General features: G+C 41.4%; 1 protein-coding gene across 2 annotated transcripts; it reads left to right on the top strand.

Annotated features, from left to right (window-relative positions):
- The first annotated feature begins 411 nt into the window (after positions 1–411).
- LOC308078038 (KN motif and ankyrin repeat domain-containing protein 1-like) lies at positions 412–25,971 on the top strand. Of its 2 annotated transcripts, none has more exons than XM_080419096.1 (14): positions 412–504; positions 2,277–2,652; positions 3,729–4,008; positions 5,538–7,298; positions 7,674–7,817; positions 9,541–9,660; positions 12,243–12,351; positions 13,314–13,475; positions 14,213–14,300; positions 16,932–17,151; positions 22,873–23,015; positions 23,968–24,168; positions 24,731–24,829; positions 25,589–25,971. In XM_080419096.1, the coding sequence occupies exons 2-14, from the start codon at positions 2,503–2,505 to the stop codon at positions 25,652–25,654; spliced, it is 3,543 nt and encodes a 1,180-aa protein (XP_080275222.1). In that variant the 5' UTR covers positions 412–504; positions 2,277–2,502; the 3' UTR covers positions 25,655–25,971. The 2 variants fall into 2 exon arrangements, with proteins under 2 accessions (XP_080275222.1, XP_080275221.1); XM_080419095.1 differs by lacking the exon at positions 412–504 and adding an exon at positions 1,218–1,352.
- Positions 25,972–26,028: the final 57 nt, after the last annotated feature.

Below are 26,028 nucleotides of genomic sequence, written 5' to 3'. Positions count from 1 at the left end.
CTGATCTGACATCTTGTACTGTACAATGTACAAGATGTTATACAGCATCACTGTACTGTACAATGTACTGTACTGTAAATCACTGATATACACTGAAGCTCACGGTTTTGCTTCATGATGTGCCTTTTGCAGAATTGTGCGATATATCTTGCTTGGTATTATATTTCCTTTGTGTAAGCACTGTAAGGTTATCTGTTATTGACTGTTGGCATCAAGCCATGTGTATGTGTGTGTGTGTGCGAGCGCGCGCGTGTGTGTGTGTGTGTGTGTGCGTGTGTGTGCGTGTGTGTGTGTGTGTTTGTGTGTGTGGGGAGACAGAGAGTGTGTCTGCGCACGCGCTTAGAATGACAAATGGGAGGATCAGCATGTAGTGAGACATAATGGTAAGCAAAATGATAAAACATATCACATAAGTAATGCTCCTATTTTGTCATTTCTAATGTCCATGTTTTTCAATTGAAGGACTGAAGTGAGTCTCCATGGATCAAGACATTCATATCTTGAGTAGGTAACTATAATATTGTTTTTTACATTATATTGAATTCATTATGTTGTAGTTCTTTAATTTGATATGTACATTGTTAAGGCATACTCAGTCCTTTGTTTATTGTGGTCATAGTGGTGATTTAATTAACTAAAATAGCTAAATAATAATACACATTTAAAAAGTAAGCTAGTTAGTTATTTTGAATTAACCTTGTGTTGTCACTTAAAGAATATACACGTGTTATTCCATTAAGTATCAACTGCTAGTAAACTACCTATTGTATAGACAGGGTATAGACAGGGTTATATGTTTGTTCATTCATTTATTCAGTCTCTGAAAAGAAGGGCTGGTGCCATGACAAAAAAATGCAAAGAATGCACAGTAAAAATCCTCACTGTTCATTTATTCATTTGTAACTCTGAGGAAGTATACAAATGCAACAATTGTATACTCACAGAGTTAAATGAAAACTGAGGATTTTTACTGTGTGGTTAGCCATGCAGAGGGAGACTTCCAGAGTAATTATAGATTTCATCCCGTCTGTGCAGAGAAGCCTCCCATTGGAGAACTCTCAACCAACAACTATTCAAAACTGTGTATCCACACATCTGGTCAAATCTATTCTGTCCCTTCTCTGGTCGGATAAAGGCAAAGACAGACTAGTCACGTCCTCTGGTGGGATATAGGCATAGAGAGACTAGTAACCTCCTCTGGTGGTATATAGGCAAATGTAGACTAGTTACTTCCTGCTGTGGGATATAGGCAAAGAGAGACTAGTAAAAGAACTTGGGAAGTGAGACAAGTAAAGCTGTTGATGTTCTTGACAGAGCATTATTATCAAAGAGGAATACTATATTATGCTGAGGTAAGTTAAACCACCTGGCTCTACGAGGGATGAAATGCAGAATTGTGATTGTACTTGCAGTACATTTTACTGACTGGGCTTTTGACAACATATCAGTTTTCAATTGATGATTTTGATGATGATGTTTCTTTTTTTTAATATATTTTTTTCGGGGCTTTTCTTTTGCCTTTATTGATAGGATAGTAGGTTGACAGGAAATGGGGAGAGAAATGGGGAGTGACATGCAGCAAAGGTCGTCTGGATCGGGACTCGAACCCGCGACACGCTGTCAGGCTACATTGAAGCTACTTCAGGCTACTTTGGAGCCTTGATGATGATTTTTGACAGTTGAGCATATAGATAGTGAAGTTTCTAAAAGTTGATTTACGATGCAATTTTTTCATTTGCATTTTCTAGATGCCATAGTTATATTAAAGGAGGAGTTCACCCAAAACATGACTTATTTTCTAGCACACCCCATGAAGCCTTGAATTCATGGATTTATTTTTGTTTTTGTGGCATTCCTAAGCCAATAATTTGATGACCGGGTGTGTATCCGGTAGGAGACACAAATAATCTACTTTGTGTCTCCTACCGGATACATTAGCCGGTAGAAGACGGGAATCAAATTATTGGCTTAGAAATGCCACAAAAACAAAAATAAATTCAAGGCTTCATGGGGTGTGTAATTGATAGAAAATAAGATTTGTTTTGGGTGAACTACTCCTTTAATACTTAATTTGATTGCTATCTGGTTTGAAATGTGAAGGTGCATATAATGTCTGTTTGTTATGTTTTTATCAATGAATCATTGTTTTACACCATACCATCATGGAGAGCTCTTTTATTTCCCATTCTGTTTCTGCCCCCTGCTGGCAAAACAAAGTTTTTTTTTTCTTCCAGCTATTAACTTTTAGTCATTCTCCTGATCTGGACTCTTAACAGATCTCAGTGGAACCTACTTTGAAGAGTTCATCCTGAAGTGCGTGGACGATATCTCTAAAACAACACCACCATTAAGCGACTAAGCTTCAAGAGAAGGACCAGCAATGAGGAAAAAACACAGAAAACACAGAAAACACAAAGTAGCTCTTCGGCAGGTGAATGGACGTCCTCAGACCTGTCCCTCCCGTCAAGTCACAGTGATGACACAGTCGCTCGACTCTTGGTCATGTCCTCTACGACCAGAGGTCGGCCACCTCTCCCTCCATCCCATAGTTCCTCCTCCATCGCCACAGCCTCCAGTAATGAGGGGCTCACAACAACATTGAGGCCCTCACCGTCGGTGACATCTCTGACATCGTCCAGACACAATCCTCAGGTAGGCTCGTCGCAATTATTACGTCATCGCCTGATTGCAGTTATTTCAGATAATCGCAATTATTTTTGCATAATTGACAGAAAGAATCCTGTCCATTCATCTGTACAAATTAATCTGTTGAAAAAATTTGAAAATGGCCGATCTACGAGTTCACAATCTACGAGCTTGTAGAGAGGCTATTTCTGCTATCTTTGGACATTTTTTAAAGAATAAAAGTAATAAATATAAGGCCTGTTTTGGCCATAGTACATTTATTTTGATTATTGCTACTGGTCATTTCTTTGTATTTTTAAGTTATTTGTCATATCTGCCATGTGCAATTTATATTTACAGTACAAAGCCTTAACCAATTTAGACCTTTCAATATGGGAGAGCATCTGTGCCACATTAGTTGTTGCTATATATATATATATAGCAACATCATTGTTTTTTTTTTTAAAAAGGCATTTTTAGAATCGGCCTCAGGTCTAAATGGGTTAAGGCAAACAGAAATAAAATTTGTATTCATACATTCCAATGTTCAGTGGTGGAAGAAGTACTCAGATATTTTACTTAAGTAAAATTAGCAATATAACGATGTAAAAATACTCTGTTACAAGTAAAAGACCTGTATTCAAAATGTTACTTGAGTAAAAGTACAAAAGTATTGGCATCAAAATATACTTAAAGTACCACAAGTTAAAGTACTAAAATGTCTGAAAATAGCCTATGTATAAAATAGGGCTGAAGTGGCTAATGTATGTTTTATAATAGAATTCTTTATATCTGCAAAGGTACTAGTAACTAAAGTTAAATGTAAATAAATGTAGTGGAGTAAAAGTACAATATTTGGAACCGAGATGTAGTGGAGTAGAGGTAAAAGTATTGGAAATTGGAAATACTCAAGTAAAGTACCAATACCTCAAAATTGTACTTACTGTACAGTGCTTGAGTAAATGTGCTTAGTTACTTTCCACCACTGCCAATGTTCAAAGCCAAATACACAATTAACTCATTAATAATGATGGCAATCGTTTCTGTGACAGTTAATCGTCAACTAATTATTTCCATCGTCCTGACCAACCCCCTGTCCTCAGGTGGAAAAGACCCTCATGGAGACTCGAAGGCGCTTGGAGCAGGAGAGGCCTCAGCCGGAGCCCCGTCCGCGTCGACGGCTGGCCAGCTTCGGAGGGGTGGGCTGCTCCGGGTCCCTGTCTCCCTTCACCGGCCTGGGCGCCTACAACCAGAACAACAACGGAAACAAGCCTGGTGGTCCTGGAGGAGGAGGCGAGCTGTCCTCCGTCCACCTCAGCTCCTCCCTGGGAAGCCGAGGCAGCACGGGGTCCCTGAGCTCCGGACGATCCACCCCGCTCACAGGTCAGTGGAAGTGTGTTTAAAGTAACCTTACATTAAGTACATTTACTCAAGTACTGTATCCAACCCATTTAGACCTGACTAGCAGTGGTGGAAAGTAACTAAGTACATTTACTTATGTACTGTACTTAAGTACAGTTTTGAGGTATTTGTACTTTACTTGAGTATTTCCAATTTCCAATACTTTTACTTCTACTCCACTACATCTCAGAGGCAAATATTGTACTTTTACTCCACTACATTATTTGAAAACTTTAGTTACTAGTTACTTTTCAGATATAAATTATTACATTATAAAACATACATTAACCACTTTAGCCGTATTTTATACCTAGGCTATTTGAAAATAGCCGATCTACAAGCTCACAACGCGTCGCATCGCGACGCGTTGTGAGCTTGTAGATCTGCTATTTTCAAACATTTTAGTACTTTTACTTTTGGTACTTAAAGTACATTTTGATGCCAACACTTTCGTACTTTTACTCAAGTAAATTTTGAATTCTGGACTTTTACTTGTAACAGAGTATTTCTATATTGCAGTATTGATACTTTTACTTAAGTAAAGAATTTGAGTACTTTTTCCACCACTGGACCTGAGGCTGACTTCTAATCCTGACCTAAGTTTTCTGAAAAACTTCCAAGTCTTTATTCAAACATTTCAAAATGTTTTGTGTCGCTGTATTAGCAACAGCTAATGTGACACAGAGGTGTTCCCGGCTTGAAAGGTTTAACAACGCATAGGTGTTCCAGGTCTAAATGGGCTAAGTACAATTTCCACTCAAGTACTTTCCATTTCTTAGTTCACTACATCTCGGAGGCAAATATTGTTCTTTTTGCTCCACTACATTTATTTGACAGCTTTAGTTACTAATTACTTTGCATATTTAGATTATCAATAATTTGTACAATTATTAATCAAAAAACTAAAAGTTTTGAAAATAGCCAAGCTCACAACGCATTAGCCTGGCATGGCCAGACTAATATCACTGCGTATATATTAGTCTGGAATCTCTGTGTGGAACCTGCATTTCCAAGGGGCAAATAAAAAGAATGCCTCTGGTGTTAAACCCGCCCCATATCTGCATACTGGGCTCTGATTGGTCCCTCACAACTTCGGAGGGAGAGAAATCAAATCTCTATTGAGAGGGGCCAGACCTAATCTGCCAAGGGCAAATGTTTTTTTTTCAATGGCAGATTTGTCTGGAACCAGGCTAACAACGCGTCACACGCGACGCGTTGTGAGCTTGTAGATCGGCTGTTTTCCAGTAGCCTAAGTATAAAATGGTGCTTATTGGTTGATGATCAATAATTAAAGTTCAGTAACATGATATATAATTCTGAAATTGACATTCTTCATAATGAGTACTTTTGCCACTTTAAGTATATTTTGATGCCAGTACTTTTGTCCTTTTACTCACGTAAAATTTCGAATACAGGCCTTTTTACTTGTAACTAAGTAGTTGTATATTTTGTGGTATTGCTGCTTTTACTTAAGCAAAATCTCTGAGTAGTAACACTTCTTTTCCACACAGGTCTCGGCCCCACACATTTGCAGCACGTCCGCGACCAGATGGTGGTGGCTCTGCAGAGGCTGAAGGAGCTGGAGGAACAGGTGAAGACCATCCCCGTTCTGCAGGTGAAGATCGCCGTCCTGCAGGAGGAGAAGAGGCAGACGGCGTCCCAGTTCAAGAACCAGAACGAGTGGGACCTGAGCGACGCGTTCCGGAAGAGAGCCTACAGCACGGGGAGCCCCGAGTGTTTCCAGAAGGTCTCCGAGGCCGAGAACGAGGCCGAGACCGATGCGGGACTGCAGAGCGCGGTGGGGCGAGGTGCCCGTTCCGGGCTCAAGGAGTTCAAGCAGCTGAGCGAAGAGATGCAAGCCCTGGAGCGGACCATCAAAGGTGGACGTTTACAACCGCGGCACGGACAATTCTACAGCACGCCTCACGGCAAACCCGTGAAGTCAGTCGCAGTTGGCACAGAGGAAGACGTGTTTGTCCTTTCCAAGCCATCGAGGGGAAACCAAGATGCCTCTGTGGGCACCGAACCGATAGAGACGAGATCCGTTGCGACGCGCGTGTCGGAGGTCAACCTCGGATCCATCGCGGAAGGGGACGCGGAACCCGACGGCCAGCAGGGAGTCGTCGCCGTCCTGCAGGAGAGAATCTGTCAGCTGGAGGCGGAGCTGAAGGAAGCGGCCCTGCAGACGGAAATGAGCCGTCTGAAGCTGGAGCTTCAGGCCGCGGGGGCGAGGAACCGCGTCGACAAGGCCTCGAGCGCCAAGCCCTCGACCGAGAGCGCGAGCTGCGAGGCTAAGGTCCCCACCAGGAGCCAAGGGGTGCTCCTGGACGCCAGCACGGGAGGCAGCGCTGAGGTGAAGGTTTGCACCGTGGGGGTCACCTGTAGGCCCGAGCTCCACAGTGTGAGCACGGGCCCAGATGAGCCTATGAGCCACTGGGAGGTCAGGCCGCACGTGGGAAGCAGGGACCAGTGTGTCGGCACGCACGTAGATACCAGCACCAAAGCGGTGGAGGCGGTGATGGAGGTGTGTGAGGCAGGCACCAACACTGATGTGAGAATGCAAAGTCTGGGATGTGGGAGAGAAGGGGTCGAGTATCGCTCGGTGGCTTGTGGGGACTGTTCAGTCGACGTGACCGTCGTTGAAGCAAAACAAGTGGTTTCTCATGGCATGGCCACAGATCCGGTGATAGGGGTAAATCTGGGCATCATGGCCTCGCCTCAGACGGCCTCGCAGCGCACCAACACGGAACTCAACTCCGTGTCCCGCTTTACCAGCACCAGCCACGCCTTCAGCACCAACTCCAGCACTAATACTGTGCTCAATACGCAGGAGAAGCACACCAACACCGCTCAGGCCGTCACCAGGACGGTGTCTGTGGGCGGCAGGGTCCAGGACGTCCAAGGTGGTCCAGAGACGCGTTCGGTCGGCGTGGGGACCACATCCTGGTCAGGTGGCGCTTTAAAACAACGACCGGTGTCGGTGGCCAAGGCAGCAACCCGAGACGCAGGAGTCGGAATGACTAACATAAAGGAAAACTTCCTGGTTGGACTGAAAACACGCAACATGGCCTGCGGACCGTCTCATTTACCCGACCCCAACAGAACGAGGAGTGTTGGTGTAGGAGAGGGGAAGATACGAGACCTGTCCAACCCGTCCCAGACACCTGCCCAGACGTCCCAGGACGCCATGCAGTCCAAGTGGGACGCAGAGCTCAATCTGTACATAGAGAGGATGCAGAGGCTGCTAAAGGAGCAACAGCATATACCCCAAGGTTATTAGAGCTTTGAGATGTGTTAGTGTTTATTTTTAAAGTGAGCTTGCTAGTTTTGTTTAAGTATTTTTTTCAGTGTATTTTTTGTTTTAGACAGGTGAGAGATTAAAAAAGGTCTGTGATATTATGTGGTTGTTTTTCAGTATTTGTGAACATTTAAGAAGACGTTTAAAACAGGGCTTAAAACTGGCACAGCTAAATGACATATATGAAAAATATTGACAATAATAAAAATAGACAATTTCTCTATGATTTTAGTTATCGGTTTTCGTAAAGCCTAATTTTGATAATTTTTTTCAGGTAATATGTGTTGTCAATTCTACTTATTATTTTGTGAGTTTTAGTTGACTACAATAACCCTGGTATTACCCACAGAGAGCTACTGTGAGCTGGGGAAAGCGTTCATCCAACAGCAAAGCAGAAACATCACCCCCAAGCTGGTCAGCACCTTGTCCAGCATCAACACAGCCATGAGACACAGAGAAACAGTGGGCCACCTACCAGAGTCACAACCTGAAGGTTAGAGAAACTGTGGTCCATCTACCAGAGTCACTACGTGAATTTTAGAGAAACAGTGATCCACTTACCAGAGTCTCAACCTAAAGGTTAGAGAAACATTGGTCCATCTTATAGTTGATTTAGTCGACTCAAATGTATTTTGGCGGAGCCTTGATGGTGTTGTAATGGCTGATTTTACACTTGGTTGCATGCTGAAAATAGCAGATCTACAAGCTCACAACGTTGTGAGCTTGCTATTTTCAGAGTGCAACACCTGAACATAAAATGACTTGTCTTTTAGTTCTACTGGATCTCTTCTCGACTAGTCCCTCACTAAAATTTTAGTCTAGTTTTTGTTTGTTGACGAAATTGTCAATATATTTAGTCTTAGTTTTAGTCATCGTAGCTTAGTTTTCGTTTTTTGGCTGGGAAAAAAGGTAGTCGACGAACATTTTCCGCCATAGTTTTAGTCAACTAAATCAACACTGGTCCATCTGCCAGAGTTACCTGAAGGTTAGAAGAACAGTGTTCTCATCAGTGATGGAAGAAGTACTTCCACATTTTATTCAAGTAAAAGTATCAATACTGCAATGTAGAAATACCCTGTTCGGGTGCGGTCACACCGAACTTTAATTCTGCCCCTGCGGGCGGATTCCGCCAATGCTTTTCAATGGGAACGGAGCGGTTTGTTGCTATTCGAGGATTTCCGGAAAAAAAACGCTCCGTTCCCATTGAAAAGCATTGGCAGAATCCGCCTGCATAGGCAGAATCTAATTTCAGTGTGACTGCACCCTTACAAGTACAATTCCAGTATTCAAAATGTACTTGAGTAAAAGTACCACAAGTAAAAGTACTCCTTTGTGCAGAATGTATAAAACATTTATATGAAAATGGCCAACGCATTGTGAGCTTGTAGATATGCTATTTTCAAATGACCGAAAAATATAGGGCTGAAGTGGTTGTTTGTTTCGTGATAATCTAAATCTGCAAAGTAACTAGTAACTAAAGCTGAAAAATATTTTTTGTGGATTAAAAAGTACAATATTTGCCTCTGAGATGTAGTGGAGTAGAAGTGAAAGTACTGAAAATTGTATATACTGAAGAAAGTTTAAAAAAATACCTCCAAATTGTACTTAAGTACAGTACTTGAGTAAATGTACTTAGTTACTTTACACCACTGGTTCTCATATCCTCGCTGTTGGGTGGAAACCTTATGTCCAAAACCATTACTTTTCAGGAAATGGGGGGGGGGGGTTGAACCTGTGTTCCAATGGATCCAATGTAGTTATTATTAGTCACAAGCTCTTGTTAATATTTATAAACACCCACAGACAGGCTTAACCGCTTTCATGTCTAGTTTTTTTCTGGCATGTCATTATTATTATTATTATTAATTTTTTCCCCAAATTTATTTTCTTCCAAAAATAGCTAAAATAGCAGATCTAAAAAGCTCACAACTCATTACATCGCCATGCATTGTGAGCTTGTAGAAGTGGCGAAGTACGAAGTATAAATAGGGCATTCATTTATGAAAAAGCTAAAAGATGAAATATTGCAGATACAAGATTTCTGCCTGACAGCTTTGATATTTTACTGGTTTCTCTTGAATGTTTTGGCAACTTTCATAAATCGTCTCTGTCCAAAAGTGTTACTTTTCAGGATTCAAAAAATATATATATCAAAAGTAGCAGATCTACAAGCTCAAATGAAATGTATTTTATTTTATTGCTGTTCTCTGTTGCAGACTATAGGCAGGTTCAGTCCACATCATGTCCCTCGAACGAGGTCAGTCACCTGGGATGTAATGATTCAGAGGTCAAACGAAAGATCCAAATGATAGAACAGCATGCATCTGTTCTTCAAGGTAAACTCTCTGTGTGTGTGTGTGTGTGTGTGTGTGTGTGTGTGTGTGTGTGTGTGTGTGTGTGTGTGTGTGTGTGTGTGTGTGTGTGTGTGTGTGTGTGTGTGTGTGTGTGTGTGTGTGTGTGTGTGTGTGTGTGTGTGTGTGTGTGTGTGTGTGTGTGTGTCCAAGATTTGCTGACTGTACATTCCTTTTACAGCACACCTTGTAATATTTGTCCTTGTATTGCATCTCTTATGTGGACATAAATAAATGATTAAGTGTGTGTGTGTGCGTGTGTGTGGCCGCGAGGGTATTGCAAATGACCCCCCAAATAATTGGCAAAACAAGATTTTGATGATAATATAAGATGCATATTAAAAAGTGATACCAATAAAGAACTTCAAGTATACTAGGTTAGTTACATCGATCCAAGCTGGAACACAATCCATGGATTGATCATTCCAATAGACATGCTTTGAAAATGCAGAATTAAGGGCCCACCCATCTGACCACTTAACACGTGTTAAGCGGTCCAGGTGAGTGGGCCCTCATCCAGAAAAGGTTGAGAACTGCTGGGTTAAAACAATATTAATGTTTTATTCATAAAAGACCGGGGACGCATCTGTGTCATTTTAAGATTTCTTTGGCTATTCAAAAAATAGCAGATAACCAACTCATAGAGTGCCACGCTATGAGCTTGTAGATCTGCTGTTGTTTTTAAATCTTGAAAATTTGCACAAATCTTTGAATATATATAATATATATTTTAAAGCGATAATTTTTAACTCTGATCTGTGCTTCTGGGGGTCCCTGGAACAACATATTTTGAGATGGGGGTCCGCAGCCAAATACGTATGACATGGAAAAGTTGGAGCACAACTGATATAGCAACTTACTGTTAGGATTTAGAAAACATTTTTAGATACGTATTTGGCCCGCGGACCCCCATCTCAAAATGGTTTGTTCCAGGGACCCCCCCCGAAGCAAAGATTTGAGTTACAAATATTCACTTTAAATATATATATATTCAAAGATTTGCACACATTTTAGTTAGATTTAAAAAAAAATAGCAGATCTACAAGCTCATAGCCAAGGAAATCTATAAAATGACACGGATGCGTTCCCCGGTCTTAATGGATTAAAAATATGTTCTGGATTGTAGCTTTAAACTGGTAGGAATTGGAAGAAGTATCTCTCCTTGGCTTGGCTTTGAGTTGATCTTTGAGGCGTACACTTGCAATGTTTGGAATGATGTCGGGTTTTTGGAAAGCACACATATTGCACTACATAGCAGTTTGTGGCTTCAGACGGCCTAAAATTGACTTGGTTTTCTGGAATGTCTGTGTGAAAGAATGTTTTTTTTCATAATGAGGCTGTCATATATATATTCATAACAAAGCTTGAAGCAAAGCCCTCAAATTATTATGAATTATAAGCTAACTAAATCCTACAGAACCAACCAGTCATGTTACATCTGACGGTGTGGAATAGATATTAAATATGATATAAATAGATACCCTTCATTATATTGGTATTGTGGGATGGATGTGTGCGAGGATAATGAAGGCTTGTGTTCCATGGTTGTCTCTAGACAGACAATGGTGGATTAAGTTACTCGGATTTCTTTACTTATGTAAAAGTAGCAATATCACAATGTAGAAATACTCATGTATTAACATTTTTACTTGAGTAAAAGTACCAAAGGTAAACGTTGTTTTTTGAAAAGTAAAACAAAAAAATAGATGAAGTTTTGGGCTTCATTGGTTAAAGTATGTTTTGTAATAATAATCGAAATCTGCAATGTTTTCAAATAATTGTAGCGTTGTAAAAAGTACAATATTTGCCTCTGAGATGTAGTGGAGAACATGTACTTAAATAGAGTACGTAAATTGTCCTTGTAAACTTTCCACCACTGTACTCAATACTATAAATAGGTACCCTTCAAATGTCACATTGCATTGGTATTGTGTGGTATATTATGCAAGGATAATGTGTTCCATGTTTGTCTTCAGTGGCGGAAAGTAAGTACATTTACTCAAGTTAAAGTACTGTACACAAGTAAACCGTTTGAGGTACTTTAACTTTACTGGTATTTCCCATTTTCAATATACTCTACTACATCTCAGAGGCAAATATTGTACTTTTTACGCCACTACAATTATTTGAAAACTTTATGTTACTAGTTATTTTGTAGATTTGAATTATTATTACAAAACATACATTAACCACTTTAAACTTTGGCTATTTGAAAATAGCCGATCTACAAGCTCATAACACGTCGCTTTGCGACGCGTTTTGAGCATGTAGATCGGCTATTTTCAAAAGATATGAATACATTTTATACATATGATACCTTGTGAAACTGCTTGAGTACTTTTACTTGTGGTACTTTAAGTACATTTGGATGCCAATACGTTTGAACTTTTAATCAAGTAAATGTTGAATACAGGACTTTCACTTGAAACAGAGCATTTCTACGTTGCGTTATCGATACTTTTACTTAAAGTAAAGAAAATGTGAGTACTTCTTCCACCACTGATTGGTATTGTGTGGTGTGTGTTATGCAAGGATAATGAGTCTTGTGTTGCATGCTTGTCTCGCAGACAGGCCTGCTAATGCCAGCATGCTGCGGTCCATCATGAAGAAGAGAGATGGAGAGCAAGGCTGCAGCAGCAACAGGAAGAGCTTAAAGTTCATGGGCGTGACCGCAGGGTAAGAATCACATGTCGTTGCTGTCGGGCAGAAAACTCTTATCTCCATATTCTAACCTTTTTGTGTTTTTTCGTCAAATTAACACCTTACTTGATCACGCTACAGTGTCACACAAAAGCATCAAAAGTAGCTGATCCGCTAGATCGAAACGTGGTGCGAAGCGACGCGTTTCGAGCTTGTAGATCTGCTACTTTTGCTGCTTTTGAATTCGAATCCTGAAAAGTGACAGTCTTGGACAAATGAGGTTTCCACCCGACAGAAACAATGTCCAACTTATTTTTCTTTGTTTACACAGACTGCTGAAATGATGATGGCCATGTCCATGTCCACTTGTGATTCGTTTCGCTGCATTTCGTATTGTAGGTTCTTTGTATTGGAACAACGATTCCCACTGGTGGGCCTGGAGGATATTGCAAGTGGGCGCCCAAATAATTGGCAAAACACTATGATTTTGTTGATAATATAACATTAATGTAAACAAATTATTGTAAAAGAAAAAAAATATCACGGTACTTCTTTCTCTAAAACCTTGATTGCAATTAGTTTTCATTGCGATACCGATAAATGGTAACTACGTTAGTTCCATTGATCTGAGTCAGAACACTATCGATTGATTTGCAGAGAAAAACTAAGAAGCCAACCAGGTGCTCAGAGGAGATACAAAGTTTAAACAGTACACTGATGGTGCTACTAGGCCCTGATCCAGAAAAGATTGGGAACTGCTGTATGTAGAATTAGAATATGATGGTGTGGCCTGGGGCCGCAGCGTGATGGTCCAGGCACCCAAGGCTGCAATGCCAGCCTGGGACCCCCGTTCCCGACGACCTTTGCTGCGTGTCACCCCCCCATCTCTCTCCCCATTTCCTGTCAGCCTACTTTTCCTATCCCTCTCTAAATAAAGGCATAAAAAGCCCCCAAAAAAATGTATTAAAAAAAAAAAGAATATGATGGTGTGTTTCCAGGTTAGATCCCGTGTCAGCATCGTGTGGGTCTTCCAGCAGCGAGGACACAGCTGCCACAGAAGAGGACTGGAATCGGAGTAAAAAATGGAGGGACGTCCCGGGCCTCCCGTCTCATCTAGGACCAGCGGGGCAGGGCAAAGCTGCTTCCAATGCACAGCCAAAGTAGGAGTCTGCTACAAGCTTTTAAATGTTTCTTATTGTAATTTTTTTAAGATATATTCTTGGGCTTTTCTGCCTTTTTTTTGGATGGACCGGGTTTGCTGATTGGATATTTAGGTTCTGGTGTGGAGGACAATCCAGAATGATGAAACGCAGTGTGTTTGTTCAGTGTTTGGCGGGTGTGTGGTTTGTGAGAAGGTTTGGAATCGCTCGTTGCTGTATAAAAACAGCATACCAACATTGTATATCCGTTATATTATGTCAGTGGTTTCCAACATTTTCATGTCAAGGACCATCTCAAAATAGTTTGTGCCAGGGATGCCCATAAGGGAAGATTTATAAATTAAAATGTTAAACAATTTTTTGATCATTTTCCCACAATTCTATAAGATTATTCCAAAGGTTTCGAAAATAGCCAATCTGCAACATGCGATGTGAGCTTGTAGATCGGCTATTTTCGAACAGCCAATGTATAAATGGGGTTAAAGTGGTTAAACTGTTTGTTAGGGACCCCTTGGAACCTCTGAGGATCCCCGGACCCCACTTTGAGAACCACTGCATTGTGTAATAGGCTCTGAGCACAAATGTAGTCCCACGTCTCCAGAGGGTGGCATACCCGTTTCCTGAACAGGAAACCACAGGAAACAGGTATGCCAGCCTATGGTGATGCCCAAACTAGCTTTTATCACTGGGATATTGTGCATAATGTATAATAACCAGTAACTCTTTATTCCTATAAGGTTTAAATTAAGTGAGAAGATGATTTCTGCGTGTCACGCCTTGAAGACCCACCTGAACGATGACACAGCGTTATCCTCCAGGGAACTAGTAAGTTTCACTGCTTTTGATCTTTTCTCCTCGTCTTATAATGTCTTATATTTGTCTTTTCAATGCTGACACTTTGGCCAGGTCTTTCTCGATACAAAGAACTTTAATCTCAAGTGATTATTATGGTAAAATAATGGTTGAATAAAATTACGAGAGTCCAGAAAGATCTATTTCTGTGTTTTGAGGAATATAGGAACACAGAGGATATTGTATGTACATAATGTACTGTAGGAAATGGGGTGTAAGTGATGAAAGTAAGCCATACCGAGCCATGTGGCCCATAGGGCAGGAGCCTATCTGTTATGTTTCTGTAGTACATCCCCCCCAGCCATGATATAGAAGTACACCCCCTGGACATGACGTTAGTATGTCGCAGGGACTTAACCCAAATCCAACCCTTGATGCTGAGTGCCAAGCAGGCAGGGAGGCATTGTGAACTATGTTTTTAATCGTCTTTGGTGTGAGTTCGATGCCGGAGCATCGAACTCACACCTCCCAATCTCAGGGCAGACACTCTAACCACTGCTAGGCCACTGAGCAAGGTGTAAGTGATAAGGTTTTGGTTAAAAAGTTAAAAATCTTATCTGATAGTAATCGTTGCTATAGAGTGTTTGTTCAGTAACAGGGGGTCTCCCTGTCTCTCAGCTCTTTAGCTCCATCTCTCCCACCAAGATCTTAGAGCAGCTTCAATTATGTTGTGTTCACTTTTTTCTTTCATCACTTCCAATTTAACTTTTTGTACAAATGTAACCGGTTACATTTGTACAGTGGTGTAAAGTAACTAAGCACATTTACTCAAGTACTGTACTTTGAGTATTTTTTACTTTACTGGAGTATTTCCAATTTACGGTACTTTCACATCTACTCCACTGCATCTCAGAGGCAAATATTATACTTTTACTCCACTACAAATATTTGAAAACTTTAGTTACTGGTTACTTTGTAGATTATTATTACAAAACACACATTACCCACTTCAGCCCTATATACATTTTGTTGTAGATCTGCTATTTTCCAAAGATTTTTATACGTTTGAAAACTTGTGAAATGGGACATTCTGCATAATGATAGACTACTTTTGGTACTTTAAGTATATTTTGATGCCAATACTTTTGTACTTTTACTCAAGGACATTTTTAATTCCCGGACTTTCACAAAGTATTTCCACTGTACATTGCAGTATTGATACTTTTACTTAAGTAAAACAAATTTGAGTGCTTTTTCCACCACTGCATATATACCCTGTCAGAGTTAAACGAACACTGAGGATTTTACAGTGTGGATGGGTGGGCGTGTGTTGTGAGGAAGGGTGTGTTCAAGAATGTAATGTAAAAAGACAGTATGGTATTGGACATACTGTGTGTATATATATAGCCCAGCTAGATGCAGACTCTATAATTTTCCTGGACTTTTTTCTCGAACAAAAAGTCAAGTCTGAGGAACTTCCTTATTGTTGTGTTTTTGTCTGGTGACACACGCCCTCCCCTGCCAGCACACATTCAACCACTTAAACCCTATACTTTTGTTGAGCGGGGTCCCTCAGGGCTCTACACTGGTGTCTCTTCTGTTTTCGCTCTACATTAGATATCTTTGCTGAATAAAACGCATCCCATTGTGACGTGTTGTGAGCTTGTAGATCGGTTGTTTTCCAATAGATGAAGCTCAATGTATGTTTTGTGATGATAATAATAATCTAAATCTGCAAAGTAACTTGTAACTAAAGTTTTCTAATGATTGTATTGAAGTAAAAAGTATGTTTGACTGTGAGATGTGGTGGAGGAGAATGATGGACATACTCAAGTACCTAAAAAGATTCCTTTGTACAGTACTTTAGTAAATGTACTTACTGTAGTTGCTTTCCTCCACTGTAAACGAGGGGGGTGCAATTGTATTTAAAAGTACTCTCACTTACATAAACATTAAATGTACTGTACACTACATTGTTCATATTACTATCTAGCTACAGGTACAGTAGAGGTTATAAAGATGTTTATGAAGAATGCTGTTTATGGATACCAATCATTAAGATCCTCACCCTTACCAGTGTCTGTGCTCTTTAAATGGTTTGCTCACATGCCCATAATTATAACATGGCTATTCAAATTGCTCTGTACACTGTGAATTATAGCAATTTACAAAACGGGCTCTGACAAAGATGGCGTGTGTGTGTGTGTGTGTGTGTGTGTGTGTGTGTGTGTGTGTGTGTGTGTGTGTGTGTGTGTGTGTGTGTGTGTGTGTGTGTGTGTGTGTGTGTGTGTGTGTGTGTGTGTGTGTGTGTGTGTGTGTGTGTGTGTGTGTGTGTGTGTGTGTGTGTGTGTGTGTCGTAATATCGTATCATGGTATGTTTTTTCAGGTGGTTTTAATCACTTAAGCCTTATTTTATTCTTAAAACAATTGTGAAAAGCTGTTGAAAATCTATTAAAAAAAATCTAAACAGCAAACATTGCATCTGATCTGCAATTTTCAATATTTTAGAAAATCCTTGAAACAGGAATTTTGATGTAACAGCATCATCATAGCACAACATTATCGCCACAATATTGAGGTATTTTGGTCCAAAAATATCACGCTATTTAGATTTTGCCCATATCGGCCCACATGCAGCCCCACCATGTTGTGTATCGTCCTTAGCGTTCCTGCCTGCACACACTGCAGCAGGAGTGGTTCCGGGTGTCCAGCCAGAAGGCGGCGGTGCGGGCGCTGGTGGAGGACTACATGTCTGCCTTCAGGCTCATCTCTCCCTCTGTCCTGCAGCATGTAGCCAACATGGCCGACGGCAATGGGAACACCGCTCTGCACTACAGCGTGTCTCACTCCAACTTTCACATCGTCAAGAACATCCTCGATGCCGGTAATAACACACCCTCCTCCAGCCAGGGCACTTCAGCATTCTGATACAGTGGTTCTCAAACCTTTAAATTTCAAAATGACATAGTATTTTCTATCAATTACACACCCCATGAAGCCTTGAATTCATGGATATTTTTTGTCACATTCCTGAGCCAATAATTTGATGACCGGGTCATCGGTCATTAGGAGACTCAGTAGGAGTCTCTTTGAGTCTCCTACTGGAGACTCCGCCGGTCATCAAATTATTGGCCATGAATGAATGAATTCAAGGCTTCATGGGTTGTGTAATTGATAGATAATAAGTAATTTTGTGGGTGAACTACTCCTTTAACTCTGACAGTATACAAATGGACCTTGATGGGTCCATTTGGTTCCATTTGTATACTGTCAGAGTTACAGACCCTCAAGGAACCCAGAGAGTCCCTGGACCACACTTTGAGAACCACTGTTCCAATCTAATACGTAATTGTATCATTTATTTCCTCATTGTAGACATTTCTTTTTTAAACACAGTAACGGTTTTAGCGAAAGGAAGATTTATTTTATTTTGTTGAATGAATCATTGATGCATTATATGTCATAGTTGGTGCATCCAGCAATGACAATATATTCTGCATATTCTGTACCAATCAACATGCTCACAGCTATCTTCGGTGAAGAGATTTTGAGGGGGGAAAAGAGGGAGCTACTACAGACCCCTGGGGTCAACTAAGTATAATAGTGTTTAAAACTTTAAGTGGTTAATCCATCTTTGGCGTGGTATAGTAAGATCCTTCAGTGATAGTTTATAACCCCTCAGGAAGATACAGCTTTAGTTTGCACTGATTGGTCAGCTAACATATAATCCCTTGGGAAGATATGTCTTTCTTTAGCCTATGCTGATTGGTGGTCACTGGTCACCAACCATATAACCCCTGGGGAAGATACAGCTTTGGCTTGTGCTAATTGGTCAATCGCCGTATAACCCCAAGGGAAGATGAGGCAAGATGATCAGTCAGCGCAAGCTTATCAACATCTTGGTCCTTTTAATACTCTCCTCACCCAGGGCAAATGTGGTAAATATATTTATTATGGCTGACACGACAGCTGAACAATCGACACAACAAAAGGTGTATCTACTCTACTCTTATGTTTTTCCAGCTTCGTACCATCGCCAAAATCAAGCTGTTTCTCTCTTTCAAAGAACTTCAGGAAGTCATCCTCACCCTTATATCCTCCAGCATGGACTACTGCAACACCCTGTAAGGGGATTAGTCAGTTTACCCTGTTCCACCTACAACTGTCCAAAACGCTGCAGCCACCTGACAGGTACCCAGACGAGGGACCACCGTACCCCCATCCTTGGCCTGGCCACTCTCCACTGGCTGCCAGTACGGTTTAGAATCAATTGTTAATATTCTGCTGATGGTTTGGAAAGTTCTAAATGGGTTTCCCCCCTCCTACATTGTTGACCTTTTAACCCCTCCTCCTACTGTACCTCCATGTCCCTCAGGTCAGCTGACTTAGACTGGGAGCTTGTAGATCGGCTACTGTACAACTAAACTTAGACTGGGAGACTGGGGAGCTGCATTACCCTCCACTGAATCTTTGAACCACTTAAACCCTCTAGTCTTAAAGTGAAATGGACCTGAGTTGCAAGTGTACTTGACTGCTTTTGCCTAAAATAGACGATCTACAAGCTCATAGCGTGTTGTGTTGCAACTTGCAACGCTTATAGATCTGCTATTTTGGCTACGCTTGTAGATCTGCCATTTTGGCTAATGTTCCTCCCAGAATATGTATGGACGTTGGGGTTCAAGTGGTTAAGTCCACTCTCTCTTTTATTCACTAGCCCTCCCCTAATCATTAGGCATTAGGGCCTAAGGTGTCTGATTGTATTGTTCCTATGGATGATTGGTTGTGGTTTTATGACTGGTTGTTTATCTGAAAGTCTGACTTGTCTTGTTGCTTATGTCTATGGCTCCTGTATTTATGATTCATTATTAGCTCCTGGTCTGGACAGTGCTTTGGTTGAGAGTCGTTTTTAAATGTGCTTTACACATTTGACTTTGATATTGATGACGTCAGTGGGGACCTCCATATTTGGGACAGACTGACATACTCTGATGGGATCAGAGGTACTCTGATCAGATCCCATAGCCTGGAGGGACAGTCAGTCTGAGATTATACATTCACACATACACACAAAAACAGTTGTCGTTGACGGATTTGAAGAATATTCAAAGGACCGTTATTCTGCTATGGGAGGATGAATTTGCCCTGGAGCTTTATTTCTCAGTCATCCACTTTCCCCTCGTGGAGGGGGTGTGAGGAGTTGGACAGGATTGCTTCCAGCTTCCTCCCGCTTGCCTTGAGCCTGGAGGAGATGGTAATACTGATACTGTTAAAGGAGTAGTTCACCCAAAACATGACTTATTTTCTATCAATTACACACCCCATGAAGCGTTGAATTCATGGAGATTTTGTTGTTTTTGGCGCTCCGAAGCCGATAATTTGATGACCAGCGAAGTCTCCAGTAGGAGACTTGCAGAGTGTCCTATAGACCGATGACCCGGTCATCAAAGTATTGGTTTAGGATTAGGAATGCAAAAAAAAAACATCAATTCAAGGCTTCACAGGGTGTGTAATTGATAGAAAATAAGTAATGTTTTGGGTGAACTACTCCTTTAATAACAGCCTATTAGCTGTGCCTGATTGGCCAGCCCAACCTGTCAGAATACGCTGCCAATTGGCCACGCTTTGCGTGACGTCCGTGCCGCTGATATATCAATATAAGGGGTCGTGATTGCACCACGACAGCATTCTTGTACATTCTTGTAGAGAGCAAGAAGACTTGAAGAATTCACATTAATCCACCTCGGGGCCTGGTGTGAGAGATGTTGCGCTGGACTGTGTCCCTGAAAGCACAACCAAAGAAGTACTATCATGCTGCTGTGGCAGTGGGACACAAGGTGTATTCCTTTGGGGGGAAGGGTTGTACCAGTACCTACAACAACGTGGGTCAGATCGACGTGCACGAATTCAACACAGTGTCTTTGCGCTGGAGGAAGTTGCCCCTGGGGACAAGCGGAAACGGTCCCCCTTACATGTGCTGGGGTCACACGTCGGTGCTGATAGAAGATCAGTACCGACAGCAGATCGTCTACATCTGGGGAGGGGTCACCTTCACGGTGGGCTACTGCAACGACCTGTATGCGTTCGACGTCAACAACCACAGATGGTTCAAGCCCAGGGTTTGTGGGGCTGTCCCGGAGGCGAGGCGGCTCCACTCAGCCTGTGTCTTGGAGAACATCATGTATATCTTTGGAGGTTTCAGCCTGCAGATTGGATGGTCTAATGACATGTACAAGTTGGACACCGCCATGATGGTCTGGTCTTTTATTACCACCACATACACTCCGTCGCCCGTTTCGGAATGTCACTCTGCCACCATCATCGGGAAACAGATGTTTGTATTTGGGGGTTATGCGGACGAGTCCTACTACAACAACATCAGAGTGTTTGACACGGAGACAAACTGCTGGCTGAGCATGCCTTCGTCACAGCTTCTCCCGGAAGGACGCGAGGATCATTCGGCCTTTGCCTACAATGGAGAGCTGTACATATTTGGTGGTAACTCACGTCTGGACCGGACCTTCAATGACCTGTGGAAATTCAATCCGGCGACCTTCTCCTGGAAGATAGTCGAGCCCAAGGGGAAAGCCCCGTCTAGGATGACCAGCATGTGTTGTTGCAAGGTGGAAGATCGTGTCATCCTCTTTGGAGGATACAGATACACACCGGATGACCTGTATATCTTAGACTTAAGTCCTAGTCTGAAGACGTTATGCAAGCTAGCAGTTAGTCAGTATGGTCTGGAGCAGTCAGGACTCCCGCACGACATCAGGTGGGAACTGGCAGCCATGGTGGAGCCATCGCTAAGAGACATTGCCATCGACTAGTTTTGATTGCGAGGAAAAAGCCTTGATTCTTAGAAGCTGAAAAAGGTATTTGAAAGAATGCATGACATCAGATATCACATGGTGGGAAAACAAGATTTTGCGTGCAATTCTAAATAACTAGTTTTTTTTAACTAGTTTTTTTTATATTTTTCAGTTAAGAAATTTATTTTTTCCCTTTCAGTTTTAGCCTTAGTTGAAGTAGTATTTTACAGCAGGATGGGGGGAGAAGGAGGCAGTCTATTATGTATTAAACGTACAACATTTCTTTTGTTATTATTGATTATTTCTAGGCTTGAGTTCTTGATATCTACAGATAACTTTCAATTGAATAATAATGTACAGCTACAGCGCACGCACACACACACACACACACACACACACACACACACACACACACACACACACACACACACACACACACACACACACACACACACACACACACACACACACACACACACAGACATGCTGTATCTCCATGGTTCCCAACCTGTGTTGTCTGTTTGGAAGTAGTGCATAATTTTAAATAATAGTCTTAAGAGACAAGAAGGTGGCCGCACTCAATACCAATACTTTGGACGCAGAGTAAAAAGAAACCATCGTTTCGGCAGGTAACTGCCTTCTTCATACCCTGAAAAGGGCAGTTACTTGCCTGGCACCACTAGGACTTGGTGTGGGTAGGGTAGCATTCTCGTGCACAGTCCAGAATTATAAACATGTTCACAAAATCATAACTCGCCTTCATCTACTGTCTGCCTGTATGTTCTCAATGTGATATCAGTCCAACTTGTCATACCGAAAACATTAAAAAAAATTGTCAATCTACAAGCTCACAATGCGATGTGATGCGTTGTGAGCTTATAGATTGGTTCTTTTCACTATTTATCATACGAGAAGCATAGGTCTTAAGTGGTATAACATCATGTCTAAAAAACAATCAGAATCAACAAGTGTGTGCATGTAGGAGGGTTTCAGGTTTTATGGTAAAGAACTGTAAACAGGAAATACGTTTTGGGCATTTCCCCCTGAAATCTCACCTGATGACACGTTCAGGTGAGTTATCAGTGTCACTAATGGCATATAATTCCTAACAACACCAGTATTCATCCAAGGTACACCAGTCTTCTGCCAAGGTTTCTATGCTATCGCCATCTTTAGGCTAGAATAATTACTTCACTGCTTTCAGTGGACATCCCCCCCCCCCCACAATCCTAAACAGAACATTAACATATTATTCTGCGGTCTGAAAAACTTTTAATGCATAATACTGCTTATACGCCTACTCATACTGGGTTAGGGTACTTCCTGTTTATGGGCTCTTTAATGTTGATTTAAGCAATGAGCACTGTTCATCTGTACACAACATAACCAGCATCTTCCTAAACACGTACTAAGCATTTGTTGACAAATAAACGACGTAATTAGGATCTCCTGTAGGAGACCTAACTAAAATAATATAATTTAGTTACAATTAGAGAACATATAGGAGGAGATGAGGTTGAGTCAGAAGAGGTGAGTTTTATTAATTCCCGTAACCACTCAAACCATATACTTAGTTGAACGTTGTCCCCCAGGGGTCTATACTAGGCCCCCCTCACTTTCTCCCTCTACAGTCTACACCAAAATGTATCTCTTCGCTATTTTTGCCGAATGTTCACCATAGAATTTATGTGGTGAAATCAGATTTGTGGTAGTGCTTTACACCATTCTCCTTCAACTATCTGGCTTTCTTTGTACGTTTTGTTAATTGTATTCGTCCCGTCTTGCTGTCATCATCATAGAGGTGTGTAACGTGAACCAGCAGAACCAGGCAGGCTACACACCCATCATGCTGGCCGCTCTGGCAGCTGTAGAATCCCCAGAAGACATGGGGGTGGTGGAGGAGCTCTTCAGGAGAGGAGACGTCAACGCCAAGGCCAGTCAGGTTAGTCCACAAGACGGCATCGTCATTTTTGATCTCAAGGGACCCTCTGTTTGATATGCCATTAGGCCACGGACCCCCATTTGATTTAGTTTTTTCTCTGGGACGGCCCAATCTACACCGTTACAAAAGTGCTTTAAAAAAGTGATTTTTAAAATCACTGTTAAAATAACAGGGATCTTCCCTGTCTCTCCAGCTCTTTAGTAAACAGAAAATACACTTTCAGGACAAGACACCAATTTCATCCAATCAGGAGAGAGAATTCAGCTAGTTGGGTTTGAGAACAACACTTCCGCATTCCAGTTCGGGCAGGATTAACCAATTAAAACCGGAAATTTCATTTTAGATTTTAGCGTTGGCTATTCAAAAATAGCAGATGTACAAGCTTGCAGCGTGGCACGGAGAAAAATCTTGCAAGTGTTTGAAGGTTAAGGCTGTTCTTATTTTATTTCTATTTTTGTTTCTTTTCAAAATGTATGCGACTTAAGATGCTATGTATACTCGCCCCTGGGCTTTTGTCTAAAATTCTGAATAAAAAAAATTGAAAAGAAAAAGTTCCCTGGCACAAAGCTCCCTGGCACAAACCTTTGTCAGATGCGGCCAAATACATATCATTTTGGGGGTCCTTGGCACACAACTTTTGAAAACTACTGATTTGTAATGTGTTTTAACTGGATGTTGCAAAATGATGTGAAGAGGGTAGGCTACTCGTCACGTCAAATGTTGCAATAGGGTCAGATGTTGTTCCAAGCTGTTGAGATTGAGACATAAAACAACCAAAAACCTGCGAGACAAATTTAGAAATGGAACACTATAAAATTTGAAAATCTTCTCTCTCTTGATTGGTTAAAAAAAATATGTCCCGGATTGCAGCTTTAAAAATGTTGCTTCATACATATGAGTGCAAGTATGTAATTTTTTTTGACCCGTTTATTGTGTTTGTCGCCGGCGGCAGGCCGGTCAGACGGCGCTCATGCTGGCAGTGAGCCATGGCAGAATGGACATGGTGCAGGCGCTGCTGGCACAGGGGGCAGAGGTCAACCTTCAGGACGACGAGGGCTCCACGGCGCTGATGTGTGCCAGCGAGCACGGCCACGCCGACCTCGTCAAGCTGCTGCTGGCGCAGCCTGGCTGCAACGCCACGCTCAGCGACAGTGTGAGTCACTCCTGCCATATACCATCTGCAGCCTCGTTGGACCTGTCATGGCTAGGGTTGGGAAAACAGTTCTCAAATTCTTTACTTAAGTAACAGTACCAATACTGCAATATAGAAATACTCTGTAAAAGTACAAAAGTATTGCCATCAAAATATACTTAAAGTACCAAAAGTAAAAGTACTAAAATGTTTGAAAATAGCAGATCTACAAGCTCTAGGTATAAAATAGGGCTAAAGTGGTTCATGTATGTTTCATAATATCACAATTTATATCTGAAAAGTAACTTGTAACTAAAGTTTTCAAATCATTGTAGTGGAGTAAAAAGTACAATATTTGCCTCTCAGATGTAGTGGAGTAGAAGTAAAAGTACTGAAAATGGGAAATACTCCAGTAAAGTAAAAAAATCCTCAAAAGTGTACTTCGGTACAGTACTTGAGTAAATGTACTTGTTCAGCTACTTTACACCACTGCAGTATTGACACTTTTACTTAAAGTAAACAATTTGAGTAATTTTCCCACCACTGCAATATATTGTATTGATTGTTTATTTATTTTACATAGGATGAAAGCACTGCCCTGTCGATTGCATTGGAGGCTGGGCACAAAGACATCGCAGTGCTTCTCTACGCACATGTCAACTTCTCCAAAGGACAGCACGGGGTTTGTGACTCAACTGATACTGTATACTTACCTCCCAATTTATTTCTGTCACATAATTCCTTTTTAACAGGACGTTCATGAAAGTCCTTGCGGGCTTGTTTCCAATGAGGGCCTAAGAGTCTTGCTCAGGGACAAATTTCATTTCATCGACACATATGCTGGCGTGGCCTGGAATCGTACCTGGGGCAACCAGGGCCTCTGGCTCCCTAGGCGGGCTCACTAACCACTCAGCTATGGCCGCCCCTATATATATATATATACATTAACCTTTCCATTGTGTTAGGGTAATTTCTCACCCGTTTTCAAGTTTAAAATTTAATTAAATTTTTTACCTTCTATGCTATGGTGTACATTTTTACCACCACAGATTTTTTTAAGTAAAAAAACTAAAACAAGTATTTTATTGTTGGAAGTGTGTTCTAATATTATATTATATATTATTACTGGACAACCTCATTATCCATTGTCTTCATTATAGAAAATGTAATGAGTGAATTTTAACATTTTCATAATTAAAAACAAGCTATATTGAAAGATGAAACCCTAACCCTAACCCAAAATAATATTTTTAAAAGTGTTTACATGGATATGAATGCATAACAAGTCAGCTATCAGGGGGGGGGGGTAATTGAGTATTTTGGGCTGAGTTAAATCACAGGTCAAATTTGACCCGCTAACACCAAAAGTTTCAGCAGGTTTCAACACAATGCAAGGGTTAATATGATATTAATGTGACTGTTTTCCTCTTTCTCCCTGTAGGGACCAGCACGTCTTGGTGGCAGATCTCTCCCTTTATGCTCTGGTGAAAGAAGCATCTTTGAATAGAAGTCATATTCCACAACCTTGTGACCTTACATTGCTGCCATAATGACCCAAAATAACATACCATATACAGCATGGGTCTTCAACAGGAGGTTCGTGACCCCTAGGGGGTCCTCAGAGTTACTACAGGGGGGCCGCCAAATCTTTGTGAGATCGGAGAGTTTTTATTTATTTAATTTTAACACATTGGGTGCCAGAGGTTTATTAAAATATTATACGTTGAGTGCCTGCATTTCTTCCATCCACTTGCGTTATACGTTTCGTGCTGTGAGAAGCCCAGACGCGGAAGTGCATGTAAACAAAGCGTGCGTGCGAGACGGCGGAGGGTCCCGACTAACGCCTGGAACAATAATATTTCCAACGCGACCCTCCATTGC

The sequence above is a fragment of the Gymnoscopelus braueri genome, assembly GCF_963280865.1.
Source record: "Gymnoscopelus braueri genome assembly, chromosome: 22".
Taxonomy (NCBI): domain Eukaryota; kingdom Metazoa; phylum Chordata; class Actinopteri; order Myctophiformes; family Myctophidae; genus Gymnoscopelus; species Gymnoscopelus braueri.
Note: the sequence above shows the minus strand (reverse complement) of the source record. Positions and strands in the feature narration are given on the sequence as shown.